Below are 14,273 nucleotides of genomic sequence, written 5' to 3' on the forward strand. Positions count from 1 at the left end.
AAATCAAAGGGCATGGTGGTGGACGCCTGTAGTCCAGCTACTCGGGAGGCTGAGGCAGGAGAATGGCGTGGACCTGGGAGGCAGAGCTTGCAGTGAGCCGAGATAACACCACGCACTCCAGCCTGGGCAACAGAGCGAGACTGTCTCAAAAAAAAAAAAAAAAAAAAATCATGCTGCTATAAAGACACATGCACACGTATGTTTATTGCAGCACTATTCATAATAGCAAAGACTTGGAATCAACCCAAATGTCCATCTGTGACAGACGGATTAAGAAAATGTGGTACAGGCCGGGCGCGGTGGCTCAAGCCTGTAATCCCAGCACTTTGGAGGCCGAGACGGGCGGATCACGAGGTCAGGAGATCGAGACCATCCGGCTAATACGGTGAAACCCCATCTCTACTAAAAAATACAAAAAACTAGCCAGGCGACGAGGCGGGCGCTGTAGTCCCAGCTACTCGGGAGGCTGAGACAGGAGAATGGCGTGAAACGGGAGGCGGAGCTTGCAGTGAGCTGAGAGCGGGCACTGCACTCCAGCCTGGGCAGCAGAGCAAGACTCCATCTCAAAAAAAAAAAAAAAAAAAAAAGAAAATGTGGTACATATACACCATGGAATACTATGCAGCCATAAAGAAGAATGAGTTGTGTCCTTTGTAGGGACATGGATGCAGCTGGAAACCATCATTCTTAGCAAACTATCACAAGAACAGAAAACCAAACACCGCATGTCTCACTCATAGGTGGGAACTGAACAATGAGATCACTTGGACTCGGGAAGGGGAATCCCACACCGGGGCCTATCATGGGGAGGGGGGAGGGGGAGGGATTGCATGGGAGTTATACCTGATATATATGACGAGTTGATGGGTGCTGACGAGTTGAGGGTGCAGCACACCACATGGCCTAAGTATACATATGTAACAAACCTGCACGTATGCACATGTACCCTAGAATTTAAAGTATAATAATAGTAAAATAAAATAAGTAAAAAAAAAAAAGAAAGAAAGAAAAGCATATTTTTTTTTTTTTTTTTTTTTTTGAGACGGAGTCTCGCTCTGTCACCAGGCTGGAGTGCAGTGGCAGGATCTCAGCTCACTGCAAGCTCCGTCTCCTGGGTTCACGCCATTCTCCTGCCTCAGCCTCCCAAGTAGCTGGGACCACAGGCGCCACCACGTCGCCCGGCTAGTTTTTGTATTTTTTAGTAGAGACGGGGTTTCACCGGGTTAGCCAGGATGGTCCCGATCTCCTGACCTCGTGATCCGCCCGTCTCAGCCTCCCAAAGTGCTGGGATTACAGGCTTGAGCCACCGCGCCCGGCCAAGAAAAGCATATTCTAAGACTGGGTTTAGTGGCTCATACCAATGATCCCAGCACACTTTGGGAGGCTGAGACAGGAATATCACTTGAACTCAAAAGTTCGAGACTAATCTGGGCAACATAGCCGAACCTCCCCATCATGCTACTGAAAAAAAAAAAAAAAAAAAAGGACAGTGCAGTGGCTCACACCTGTAATCCCAGCACTTTGGGAGGTCGAGGCGGGTAGAGACCTAAGGTCAGGAGTTCAACACCAGCCCGGCCAACATGGTGAAACCCCTTCTCTACTCAAAATACGAAAAAAAAAAAAAATGAGCCAGGTGTAGTGGTGCACGTCTTTAATCCCAGCTACTCGGGAGGGTAAGACAGGAGAATCGTTTCATCCTGGGAGGCGGAAGTTGCAGTGAGCCGAGATCACACTACTGCACTCCACCATGGGTGATACAGCGAGACTGTCTCACCCAAAAAAAAAAAAAAATTGTCTCACCCAAAAAAAAAAAAAAAATTAGCCAGGCATGGTGGTGCACACCTATGGTCCCAGCTACTTGGGAGGCTGAGGTGGGAGGATTTCTTGAGCCCAGGAGGTTGGGGCTACAGTGAACTGAGTTTGCCACTGCACTCCAGCCCGGGCAACAGAGCAAGACCTTATCTCAAAAAAAAAACCTGACCAAAACAAAACTGTCTCATGCCAGGTGTGGTGGCTCATGCCTGTAGGCCCAGCAAGCACTTTGAGAGGCCGAGGTGGGTGGATCACCTGAGATCAGGATCGCTTGAACCCGGGAGCCAGAGGTTGCAGTTAGCTGAGATCTCGCCACTGCTCTCACAGGATGAGATCTTGTCTCAAAACAAACAAACCAACAAACCTGTCTTATTCTTGCTGTACAAATAAATGAGCAGGGAGGGAAAGGTCTAAGATCCTAAAAAATAATAAAATTGGCAAAGACTGACAAAAATAAAGAGAAAACACAAATTCCCAAAACCAAGAATAAAACAGGGATCTCACTAGATCCTTCAGGCATCAGAGAATAAAGAAATAATACAAAGGACTTTATGCTCAGAGAAACGGGCTAATTCCCCAAAACCCAGAAAGTACTTCAGCTCAAACAGGCTGAAACAGATAGTCCAGATAGTCACATAACCATAGAAGAAATTCAATTCATAAAACTTCCCCCAAAAGACATCTCCAGATCTCCATGGCCTCATTAAAGCTTCCCCCCTGCACCCGCCCCCCGAGACGGAGTCTTGCTCTGTCATCCAGGCTGGAGTGCAATGGCACGATCATAGCTCACTGCAACCTTCACCTCCCAGGTTCAAACAATTCTCCTGCCTCAACCTCCCAAGCAGCTGGGCCTGCAGGTGCACACCACCATGCCCAGATAATGTTTGTATTTTTAGTAGAGACGGGGGTTTCACACCATGTTGGCCCAGGCTGCTCTCGAACTCCTGACCTCAAGTGATCCACCCACCTCGGCCTCTCAAAGTGCTGGAATTACAGGCCTTGGCCACTGTGCCCGACCCAGGGTCTCATTACAGGATTCTTTCAAACCTTTAAAGGAAAATTAACGTAAATTTTACACAATCTTTTCCAGAAAACAGAAACAGGAGTAAACATTTCCCAGCTCACGTTATAAGGCCGGTATTGACCAAACCAACAAAGACCATGCAAAAACAAGAAAACTGCAGACCACTGTTTCTTATTAACTTAGTCAAAGAAATCCGAAACTGGCCGGGCGAAGTGGCTCACGCCTGTAATCCTAAAACTTGGAGAGGCCAAGGCGGGCGGATTACCTGAGGTCAGGAGTTCGAGATCAGCCTGGCCAACACGGAGAAACCCCACCTCTACTAAAATTACAAAAATAAACTGGGTGTGCTGGCATGCACGTGTAATCCCAGCTACTCCGCAGGCTGAGGCAGGAGGATTGTTTGAATCTGGGAGGCGGAGGTTGCAGTGAGCTAAGATCACATCACTGCACTCCAGAGCCTGGGCAACAGAGCAAGACTCTGTGTCAAAAAACAAATAAATCTTACACCACAAAAAATCCTGGAAACAGCTCAGATATCCAATGGGTCGTTGAAAAAAAAAAAAACACAGGGGCCCATTTATACCACAGAATACTAGTCAGGGATGAAAAGGAATGAGCTACTGATATGCGGTAACTTCAGTTAATCCATAATTATGCAGAGTGGGGAAAAAAAGAATCAGTCCCAAAAGGTTACATACTGTGTGATTCCATTTATGTAACAGGAGTCCTTATTACAAAGTTGAAATTGTAAAATCCTTGAAATTACAAAATTGTATAAACAGAAAACAAGAGAGCGAGACTCCGAGACTCCGTCTCAAACAAAAAGAAAAAATTAGCGCTTGCCAGGGGTCAGGGACCAGGTGGGGGAGGTGGGTGTGGCTATAAAAGAGGCAATGAGAAGGATTTTATGGGGAGGAAACTCACTCTTGACTATCAATGTCAATATCCCAGTTGTGGTAACACAGTGTAGTTTATTAATATAAGATGTTACCACTGGGGGAAACTGAATAAAGGATACACGGCTTTTTTTTTTTTTTTTTTCCTGACTCTCTTGCTGTTGCCCAGGCTGGAGGGCAGTGGCGTGATCATAGCTCGCTGCAGCCTCGACCTCCCAGGCTCAAGCGATCCTCTCACCTCAGTCTCCCAAAGTGCTGGGAAGACAGGCGTGAGCCACTGCGCCTAGCCATCTCTACATTATAACTGCCTGTGAATCTACAATGCAAGGTAAAATTTAATGAAAATGAACGATGACTGAATTGACCCCCACACTGCGGAGACACCAGTGCAGAGGGTTTGCATTTAGAAGTCAGCCCTGGCAAAGGCTGGTAGCTCCTAGCACTGCCCAGAGCGGGATGGGGCCCAGCCACCTATCTGAGCCTCCCAATCCCAGAGCCCGCTCAGCCGTCTCTGCCGCCGTTCCTCGCGTGTTGTCTCAGAGAACCCATCTCCCTCGTCTGTCAGCTGCAGATCTGTCTCCCGCACCAGGCTGGGTGCCTCCTAAGACAGCGACTGCAGGTGCGTTTCTGTCTCATCTTGTATGATGACTGACTCAGCAGGTGATGAAAGTCGAAGGTGCTAACGACGGGCACATATCACAAACTCACTGCGAGGCACACCTGGACCAAGCACCCCCCTCCCTTTCCCGCTGTGCCTCCTGCATCCCCAGCGGGCTCGGGACACCAGCGTGAATGAATCAAAGGATCCCGAACGCCCCAACGTGTGGTCGGCCAGGTATCTTCGTTTCCCTGCCTGGTGACACCCCTTCCTCGTGACAGTCAGCGTGCAGAAAAGCAGTTTTCTTCTACTGGGGAAGGGACTGAGGTGGAGGAAGTCCGTGGGTGCTGGCTGTGCAGGTTATCCGTGCAGGTTATCCGTCTCAGGGTAAACGGACAGCAGCTGGTGTATAACCGGTGCAGATGGAGTCTAAGGTGGCCCCACAGCCCCCACCTCCTGGTAACCATGCATTTGTGGGCATTTCTCCCCATAGAAGTATGGGCAGGACTGTGACTTAAACCTAACCCATAAGAACACAGCAGAGCTGATGAACTGTCGCTCAATGTTCTATCTCTCACTAGCCGACTAAGCTGAAGACCTCCCTTGCTGGCTTGACGTCAGTAGCCACATCAGAGGGGCCCACGGGGCAAGGAACTGCAGGCGGGCCCTGGGAACTGCAGGCGGCCTCCAGGAGCCAAGTTAAAAATAAATGAAGCCCCCATCCTTCAACCGCAAAGACGTGGATCATATCAGCCACCACGAGAGCTTGGAAGTGGTTGTATGAATCTGTTCTCATGTTGTTAATAAAGACATACTAAATAATAAAGACTGGGTAATTTAGAAAGGAAAGAGGTTTAATGGACTCACAGTTCCGCGTAGCTGGGGAGGCCTCACAATCATGGTGGAAGGTGAATGAGGAGCACAGGCACATCTTACATGGCAGGAAGCAAGAGAGCGTGTGTAGGGGAACTGCCCTTTATAAAACCAGATAGGCTGGGCGCAGTGGCTCACGACTGTAATCCCAGCACTTTGGGGGGCTGAGGTGGGTGGATCACCTGAGGTCAGGAGTTCGAGACCAGCCTGGCCAACATGGTGAAACTCTGTCTCCATTAAAAATACAACAATTAGCTGCACGTGGTGGTGGGCACCTGTAGTCCCAGCTACTTGGGAGGCTGAGGCAGGAGGATCCCTTGAACCCAGGAGGTGGAGGTTACAGTGAGCAGAGACTGTGCCACTGCATTCCAGCCTGGGCAACAAGAACGAGACTCCGTCTCAAAAAAAAAAAAAAAAAAAAAAGAAAAAATGTTAGTCACCAGCATTTAAAAATCAGATTCCATATAACAATCCAGATAATTTGTTTCTCAGAAAATCTCAGGCTGAGAATTGCCCCTAGCAGAGAATAAATACCAATTCCACACCACACCCGAGCAAGCCGTGAAGGCCCAGACTCAGTCCGGAGGCTCCCACAGCCCCAGCCACGCTCCTCCCTCCCCTGCAGCTCACTGACCTCCCTACCGGGCCACAGATGCACCATAATGTCCCAGGACCTCTGTGCTTGCTGTACCTATACTTGGAACGCCGTTGCCAAGATGCTCGTGTTTATAGACAACATGTCATGGGCTATCACTCGGCCACAAAAAGGAAGGAAACTCCAACCAGGCTACAGCCTGATGCACCTCAAGGACATCATGCTCAGTGATGTCAGGGAACAGATGCAAAAGGACAAATCCTGTGTGATCCCATTCCTGGGAGGTCCCCTGAGTCGTCAGATTCACAGAGATGGAAAGTAGGATGCAGGGATGTCAGGGGCTGGGGAGTGAGTTTCATGGGGTCAGAGTTTCAGTTTGGGAAAAGGACAAAGTGGTGGAGACGGCAGAATAACAACATAAATGCGTTTAATGCCACTGAGCTGTGCACTTAAACATGGTTCAAATGGTAAATTTTTGACCGGGCACAGTGGCTCATGCCTATAATCCCAGCACTGTAGGAGGCAGAGGCGGGTAAATCACTTGAGGTCAGGAGTTCAAGACCAGCCTGGCCAATATGGTGAAACCCAGACTCTACTAAAAAATATATATATATAAAAATTAGCCAGGCGTGGTAGCAGGCACCTATAATTCCACATACTTGGGAGGCTGAGGCAGGAGAATCACCTGAATCTGGGAGGCAGAGGCTGCAGTGAGCCAAGATCATGCCACTATACCCCAGCCTGGGCGACAGAGGGAAATTCTGTCTTTAAAAAAAAAAAAAAAAAAAGAGCCGGGAGCAGTGGCTCAAGCCTGTAATCCAGCACTTTGAGAGGCCAAGACGGGCAGATCACGAGGTCAGGAGATCGAGACCATCCTGGCTAACACGGTGAAACCCCGTCTCTACTAAAAAATACAGAAAAACTAGCCGGGCAAGGTGGCGGGTGCCTATAGTCCCAGCTCCTCGGGAGGCTGAGGCAGGAGAATGGCGTAAACCCGGAAGGCGGAGCTTGCAGTGAGCTGAGATCCGGCCACTGCACTCCAGCCTGGGCGGCAGAGCGAGACTCCGTCTCAAAAACAAAACAAAAAAAGGTAAATTTTCTGTTACATCTATTTTATCTCACACACACACACACACACACACACACACATGCAAGGGAGAAATAGGCTCTGCAAAATTTTTCTGCAAAGGGTCAGACAGGAAGGATTTTCAGCTTTGTAGGCCACATAGTCTCTGTTGCAACTATGCAACTCTGACCTTACAACACAAAAGCAACCACAGGTAGTAAGATAAAAATGGGCGTGACTGTGTCCCAATAAAACTTTATTTGTCAAAGCAGGAAGAGGACCACAGCGGGCCTGTGGACCGCAGTTTGCTGACTCCTAAGCGGTGTGGTTTTGTGAATATGGTTAGGAACAGAATGCCCCCGGAAAGTTGGTAACAGTGACATCGCCAAAAAGGGGAACTGGGTGACCAGGCAGAGGAGGGGGAATCTTCATGTGTGGTCTTGGGTACTTTCTGAATTTTGACCCTGTGAATGGTACCTATTCACCAAATTTGAAACAAACAAAAGAGAAAAAGCTTGAGGCCAGGCGCGGTGGCTCACGCCTGTAATCCCAACACTTTGGGAGGAGGAGGCGGGCGGACCACGAGGTCAAGAGATCAAGACCATCCTGGTTAACACGGTGAAACCTCATCTCTAGTAAAAACACAAAAAAAATGAGCCAGGCGAGGTGGCGGGCGCCTGTAGTCCCAGCTACTCGGGAGGCTGCTGCAGGAGAATGGCGTGAACCCAGGAGAAGGAGCTTGCAGTGAGCTGAGATTGTGCCACTGCGCTCCAGCCTGGGCGACAGAGAGAGACTCCGTCTCAAAAAAAAAAAAAACACCACCACCACCACCAAAAAAAACGAGAAAAAGGAAGCTTGACAACTCTGCCTGTCAGGGCCTGGCGGTCAGAGACGGTTCCGTGAGCAGGGGCATTCACGGGCGCAAGGTGGTCGGTCTTAGAAAGATGCTTAGCAGGGAGCAAGAGCAGACCCCAGAGGGGAGGCAGGAAGGCCAGGCTGGAGCACACACAGCGCTGGCTGGACGGCTTCACAGCCAGTCCGGGGGCCCCAGGAGGGGCTGGGTGGGCGGGAAGGGAGGAAAGGAGAGAGGGAAGACTCGCCCCAGGATGCAAGACTCACCCGAGCACCACGTTGGCGTAGAGTTCCCGCGCCGTCCTGGTCTCACGCTTCCTGGAGATCTCCGCGTCGTACCAGAAGCCCCGCTCCTTGGGGTTGTCGGGGTTGTAGTTGAGCATGACCACCTGGCCCACCTCCAGGTCCTGCCACTTGATGATGGTGCGGGCGCGTGCTCGGACGTCCCTGGAGTTCATCTGGACCACGCCGTTCTCCGGGTAGCTGGGAGGAAAGCCCGGGCCTTAGACACCGTGGTAAGACCAAACCTCGTTCCCTCCATGGGAAACAAGCCGAAGTGGAGCCGGCCCCTCCACACAGTGTGCAGAGACCACCCCGCCCCGGGACAGTGTGCAGCGGCCCTTCCTGACAGGCTTATTTGCTGGTGTTGAGAACATGCAGGTATATTAAGGTCCATTACAGGTACAGAATAATTATGCGTTGCCCGTGTCCCCTGCAAAAAGAGATGTTCAAACGCTGATCCCCAGCACCCACAAATAGTTCTGTTTTTGGAAATAGGGTCTTTGTAGGTAGAACCTTTACAGATGAAATCTTATTGAGATCACACTGTAGTAGGGTGGGCCCCAATCCAACAGGACTGGTGTCTTTAGAACAAGAGGAGAGGCCGGGAACAGTGGCTCAAGCCTGTAATCCCAGCACTTTGGGAGGCCAAGGCGGGCGGATCACCCGAGGTCAGGAGTTCAAGACCAGCCTGACCAACACGGTGAAACCCTGTCTCTACTAAAAATACAAAAATTAGCTGGGCATGGCCGGGCGCAGTGGCTCACACCTGTAATCCCGGCACTTTGGGAGGCTGAGGCGGGCAGATCACCTGAGGTCGGGAGTTCGAGACCGGCCAACATGGAGAAACCCCATCTCTACTAAAAATACAAAAAATTAGCCAGGCGTGGTGGCGGGCGCCTGTAATCCCAGCTACTCGGGAGGCTGAGGCAGGAGAATCGCTTGAACCCGGGAGTCGGAGGTTGCAGCGAGTCAAGATCGCACCATTGACTCCAGCCTGGGGAACAAGAGTGAAACTATGTCTCAAAAAAAAAAAGCAAAACATAAACAAAAACAAAAATTAGCAGGGCTTGGTGGTGCACGCCTGTAGTCCCAGCTAATTGGGAGGCTGAGGCAGCAGAATCGTTTGAAACCAGGAGGTGGAGGGTGCAGTGAGCCTTGTATGCTGTTAGGAACTCGAGGGTGGGGCCCCAGATCCTGATTACCATCTCGAGACAGTGCCAGGCTCTGGCCTGAACACCCACAGCCAAGGACGCACGTCTCAGAGCCTGAGTACCCAGGCCCGCCCACCTGCCATGACTCACTCGTCATATTTCACGTGGTAAATGACGTCCGTGTCCTCCTCCAGCGCGGGGCTGGACGTGGAGCTGCAGGGTTCGTCCCGGGAGGGGGCCTTCCGCGTCACCCTGACCACCTGTGCCTCAAACCACGCTCCCATGTTCGTGTCCCGAGCATCGACGTACTCATTGACCTGTGAGGAATCAGGGAACTCTGGCATCCCAACGGGGTAAGGAAAACTGACGGGAGACCACTTTGGTTCTCGGATGCTGGGATGCTCTGGAACCAGGGCACAAACTCAAATGCCCACAGCGAGGTTTCTCCTCCCCGGCTGGGAACCCAGGCCCGTGAGAAAACCAGGGTGATGGGGATGCGGGGCCAGGGGCCATGGACTGTCTTCACAAAGGCCCCTGCAATTCTGCTTTAGCCACAGCTGCTAGGAGGCTCTCAGAGACCAGAGCTGCCCATTTGTCAAGAGAAGCTGGAAATTCAGGCAGGGCGTCATGGCTCACGCTTGGAATCCTGACACTTTGGGAGGCCAAGGCAGGTGGATGCTTGAGCCCCGGAACTCAAGACTAGTCTGGGCAACATAGTAAGATCCTGTGTCTACTAAAAAATAAAACAGACTGGGTGCGATGGCTCACACCTATAATTCCAGCACTTTGGGAGGCTGAGGCAGGAGGATCACTTGAGGCCAGGAGTTCGAGACTAGCCTGGCCAACATGGCGAAACCCTGTCTCTCTAAAAAATAGGCAGGTGTGGTGGCTCATGCCTGCAATCCTAGCTACTCAGGAGGCTGAGGCACAAGAATTGCTTGAACCCGGGAGGTGGAGGTTGCAGTGAGTCGAGATGGCACTACTGCACTCCAGCCTAGGCAACAGAATGAGACCATGTATTAAAAAAATAATAAAATAAAATTAACTGGGTGTGGCGGCACACACCTATAACATCAGCTACTCTGGAGGCTGAGGTGGGAGGATCACTTGAGCCCACAAGTTCGAGGCTGCAGTGAGCTGTGATCACACCACTGCACCCCAGGCTGGGCAACAAAGTGAAACCCTGCCAAAAAAAAAAAGGGAAGAAAGAAAAGAGCTGGAAATCCAGATCTTTCTGTGACAATTCTTGATCTTACATGGTGGCAGCAAGTTCAGAAACGTCACAGCCACTGCAAGCTTCACAGAGAAAACACCTGCAGGCCCCCACAAAGGACTCTGCACTAGAGGTCCACAAAGGAAGCCCAGGGTACTGTGTTCCCCTCAAGGAACGTGCAGGAAACCACCCCTTGGCCATTTCTCCCCAGCCAGAGCTGGAGAGGGGCATGGGAAGCCCCTCCTGTGGGCCGTGGGTATGCAAAGATCAGAATGGCAGGAGAATGTCCAACCCCAGAGCAGCTGCAGAGGGGAGGCGCACCTTGTACAGCCCCAGCTCCGTCTCATCCCACATGTCCTCGTCGGCTGGCCTGCTGTCAGTCTCGGCGGCTGCCTCGCCGTGGGTGGAGGACTTGTCCGACTCACTCTGGCCCAGGCAGCAGCCCGAGTCGGTGTCGGAGAGCTCAGAGTCCCGCTCCTTGGCGCTGTGGGGGAGCACGAGGCTCTGGCGGACCAGGAGCTGGATAGTGTCGTTCAGGCGGACCTCATAGTCGAAGAGGGTATGGCCGTCCTCCATCTGCAGGGACACCAGAGGCAGATGCTGTTCAGCCACCAAATGCCAAGTGGGCATCTGTGGGCACCAGTCGTGAACCAAGCACTATGTCCCAGCCCTTGTGGGGGGGCAATCTGCATCAGAGTAAAGGGCCACGATACCTGGACCATGCCAGGGGGCTGTCCCGCTCACAAGTGGCACCCCAGTCCCTTCCCTCAGAGTCTCAGGCCCCTCTCGCGAGGGCTTTTGGCACCGCATGCAGGACACACCCAGGAGCACAAAACATCATCGCGGGGCACCACGCATAGCATACATGGGGGTCTTGGGAGTTTTTCCTGATACTTCACGTTTACGGCAGCTTTTGTAACAGTGAATGTGTGTCATCTCTGTCACTGGTTCTCAACCAAACATGATTCAGACACCGGGGGATGCTGGGCCATGTCTGGGACATTTGTGGTTGTCGCCACTGGGAGAAGCTCCTGGCATGGAGTGGGTGGAGGTCAGGAACTCTGCTCGGCACCCTGCAGTGCCCAGGACAGCCCCACTGTCCAGTGCCGAGATGGAGAGACCCTGTCCCACCTGAACAGCAAGAGGCACATGCCAGCATCCATGAGCTTCCTGGGTAAGGCTCCAGCGCCAATCTCACCTGCCAGGGCACCTCCTCCAAGCCTCAGCTCCAACCCTTTGTACGCCTTTATCCTGATGCCCTCATCCCCTGGGGCCCGTCCCCAGCCTGGCTCCAGAGCCTGCCCCCCAGGTCACCTGACTCAGCAGGTGTGCAAGGAGGAGCTCATCACCTGAGCTGTATCTGGCGGCTGGAGAAGCTGAGGCATTTTGTCAGAAGCCGCCCATCCACACTCCACCAACCCCCAGCAAGGACCCCTCTCCCGGTGGTTTCCCATCCAGGACCCCCTCCCAGTGGTTTGCCATCTAGAACCTCCCTCCCGGTGGTCTGCCATCTAGGACCCCCCTCCCGGTGGTATGTCATCTAGATGACCCCAAGGCAACAAGTTCCGCTCCCCTGGCACTGCGGACATTGGGGCTAGGTTCTGGATCATTCTCTGGGGTGAAGGCGTCCTGGGCACTGCAGGGTGCTGAGCAGCATCCCTGACCTCCACCTACTCCATGCCAGGAACACCCCATAGTTGTGCCAACCACAAATGTCCCCAGACATCATCCAGTACAGGGTGGGGGGGTGTGACATCACCTTGGGTGAGACCCCTGGGTTAGGGATTCCACAGGCCCCCAAGAGACTCCTTATCCCATGATGCTCTGCCCTACTGAGGTCCCAGGAGGCTGCACACATTAAAATCCACACACTGACTGGGAAGGGAGAGAGGGAGTGAATCCCAGGAGCTGGGGGTCCCCCTGGTTTCCATCGTCTGCCCCGTCGGGAGTTTATCCCATGCTTGGTGCAAGCAGGATTGGACTCGGTTGGTTTCTGTGTAATTAACACAGGTTTCTCAACCTCAGCATGGCTGATATTAGGGCTGACCACTCGCGGGGGATGGGTCTCCCGCTCTGGGCACTAGACAGTGGGGCCGTCCTGGGCGCTGCAGAGGCACTAGAGCGTCCCTGGCCTCCACGAGTCATGACAACCACCGATGTCCCCCAGACATCACCCTGTGTGCCCTAGAGGCAGAAATGCCCTGGTTCAGGAGCGTTCTTAGGAAAAGGGAGGAGAAAAACATACATGGAATGTCAGCTCTTTCTCATTCCGTCCCTTGGAGTTCCAAGGCCTGACGGCTGTTCAAATACAAACAGCATGGGGGTCACAGTGAAGGCCAAAGCCCTTCTCTGCAGGCTTTCTTTCTTTGTTCACCATCAACCTAAGAACCTAATAAAGGCTGACTCATCTTTTCCAGAAAAAAAAATTTTTTTTTTTTTTTTTTGAGATGGAGTCTCACTGTCGCCCAGGGTGGAGTATAGTGGTGCTATCTCAGCTCACTGCAGTCTCCACCTCCCGGGTTCAAGTGATTCTTGTGCCTCAGCCTCCTGAGTAGCTGGGACTATAGGCATGAGCCATCACACCTGGCTAATTTTTGTATTTTTAGTAGAGACAGGGTTTCCCCACATTTGCCAGGCTGGTCTCGAACTCCTAAGCTGAACGGGTCCACCCACCTCAGCCTCCCAAAGAGCTGGGATTACAGCATGAGCCACGGTACCTGGTCTGTTTTTTTTTTTCTTTAGAAAGGATCTCGCTCTGTTGCCCAGGATGGAGCACAGTGGCACAATCGTAGCTCACTGCAGCCTCGAACCCTGGGCTCAAACGATCCTCCTGCCTCAGACTGCTGAGTAGCTGGGACCACAGGCACACATCACCCATGCCCAGCTAATTTTTTTTAGAGGTGGGGTCTTGCTGCATTGCCCAGGCTGGCTTTGAACTCCTGGGCTCAAGCAAGTGATCCTCCAGGATTGGAAAAACCCGTTTGAACATGTACACACCCACCCACAGCTACAGGGGTTTAAAGGGCTGCTCCAAAACCCACCATGGACGTCGAGGGCCCCACAGTACCTGCTTCAGCCCTTCTGTTCTCCCAGCAAGCAGTGAATGCCTCCAACATGCTGGGCACTGCCTGGATGCCAGGAGGTACCAGGACCGGCTCTCTAGCACAGAGCAGCTGGCTTTGGGGAGAGGTGACACGGATAGAGAGAAAGAGGCATGTCAGCCTGTATATGCAGGTTCACACAGCATCACAACAGCCAGAGGGTGACAGCAACCCAGGTGTCCATCAACAGGTGAGGGGACTGAGGCTGGGTGCGGTGGTTCACGCCTGTAATCCCAACACTTTGGGAGGCCGAGGGGGGCAGATCATGAGGTCAGGAGTTCAGGACAAGCCTGGCCAACATGGTGAAACCCTGTCTCTACTAAAAATACAAAAATAAGCCAGGCATGGTTGCAGGTGCCTGTAATCCCAGCTATTCGGGAAGCTGAAGAGGGAGAATCACTTGCTTGAACCTGGGAGGCAAAGGTTACAGTGAGCCGAGATCATGCCATTGCACTCACTACAGCCTGGAGAAAGAGCAAAACTCTAGTCTCAAAAAAAAAAAAAAAAAAAACAGCTGAGGGGGATCAACACAACGTGGCCATCCATGCGTTAAAATATAACTCAGTCCAGGCACGGGGGCTCACGCCTGTCATCCCAGCACTTTGGGAGGCCAAGGAGTGCAGATCACCTGACGTCAGGAGTTCAGGACCACCCTGGCCAACATGATAAAACCCTGTCTCTACTAAAAATACAAAAATTAACCAGGCGTGGTGGCGGGCGCTTGTAATCCCAGCTACTCCGGAGGCTGAGGCAGGAGAAATTGCTTGAAGCTGGGAGGCGGAGCTTGCAGTAAGCAGAGATCGCACCACT

General features: G+C 52.2%; 1 protein-coding gene across 1 annotated transcript in view; it reads right to left on the reverse strand.

Moving 5' to 3' along the window:
- UHRF1 (ubiquitin like with PHD and ring finger domains 1) overlaps positions 1 to 14,273 on the reverse strand; it is a 50,649-nt gene that overhangs the window by 20,500 nt on the left and 15,876 nt on the right. Inside the window, exons 3-5 of the mRNA XM_033195397.1 lie at positions 10,684 to 10,938; positions 9,300 to 9,466; positions 7,982 to 8,199 (exon numbers count right to left, since the gene is read on the reverse strand). Of these exons, the coding sequence (XP_033051288.1) occupies positions 7,982 to 8,199; positions 9,300 to 9,466; positions 10,684 to 10,938 (640 nt within the window). The remainder of the gene's footprint in view (positions 1 to 7,981; positions 8,200 to 9,299; positions 9,467 to 10,683; positions 10,939 to 14,273) is intronic.

The sequence above is a fragment of the Trachypithecus francoisi genome, unplaced genomic scaffold (genome assembly GCF_009764315.1).
Source record: "Trachypithecus francoisi isolate TF-2019V2 unplaced genomic scaffold, Tfra_2.0 Lachesis_group5, whole genome shotgun sequence".
NCBI classification, from domain to species: Eukaryota; Metazoa; Chordata; class Mammalia; order Primates; family Cercopithecidae; genus Trachypithecus; species Trachypithecus francoisi.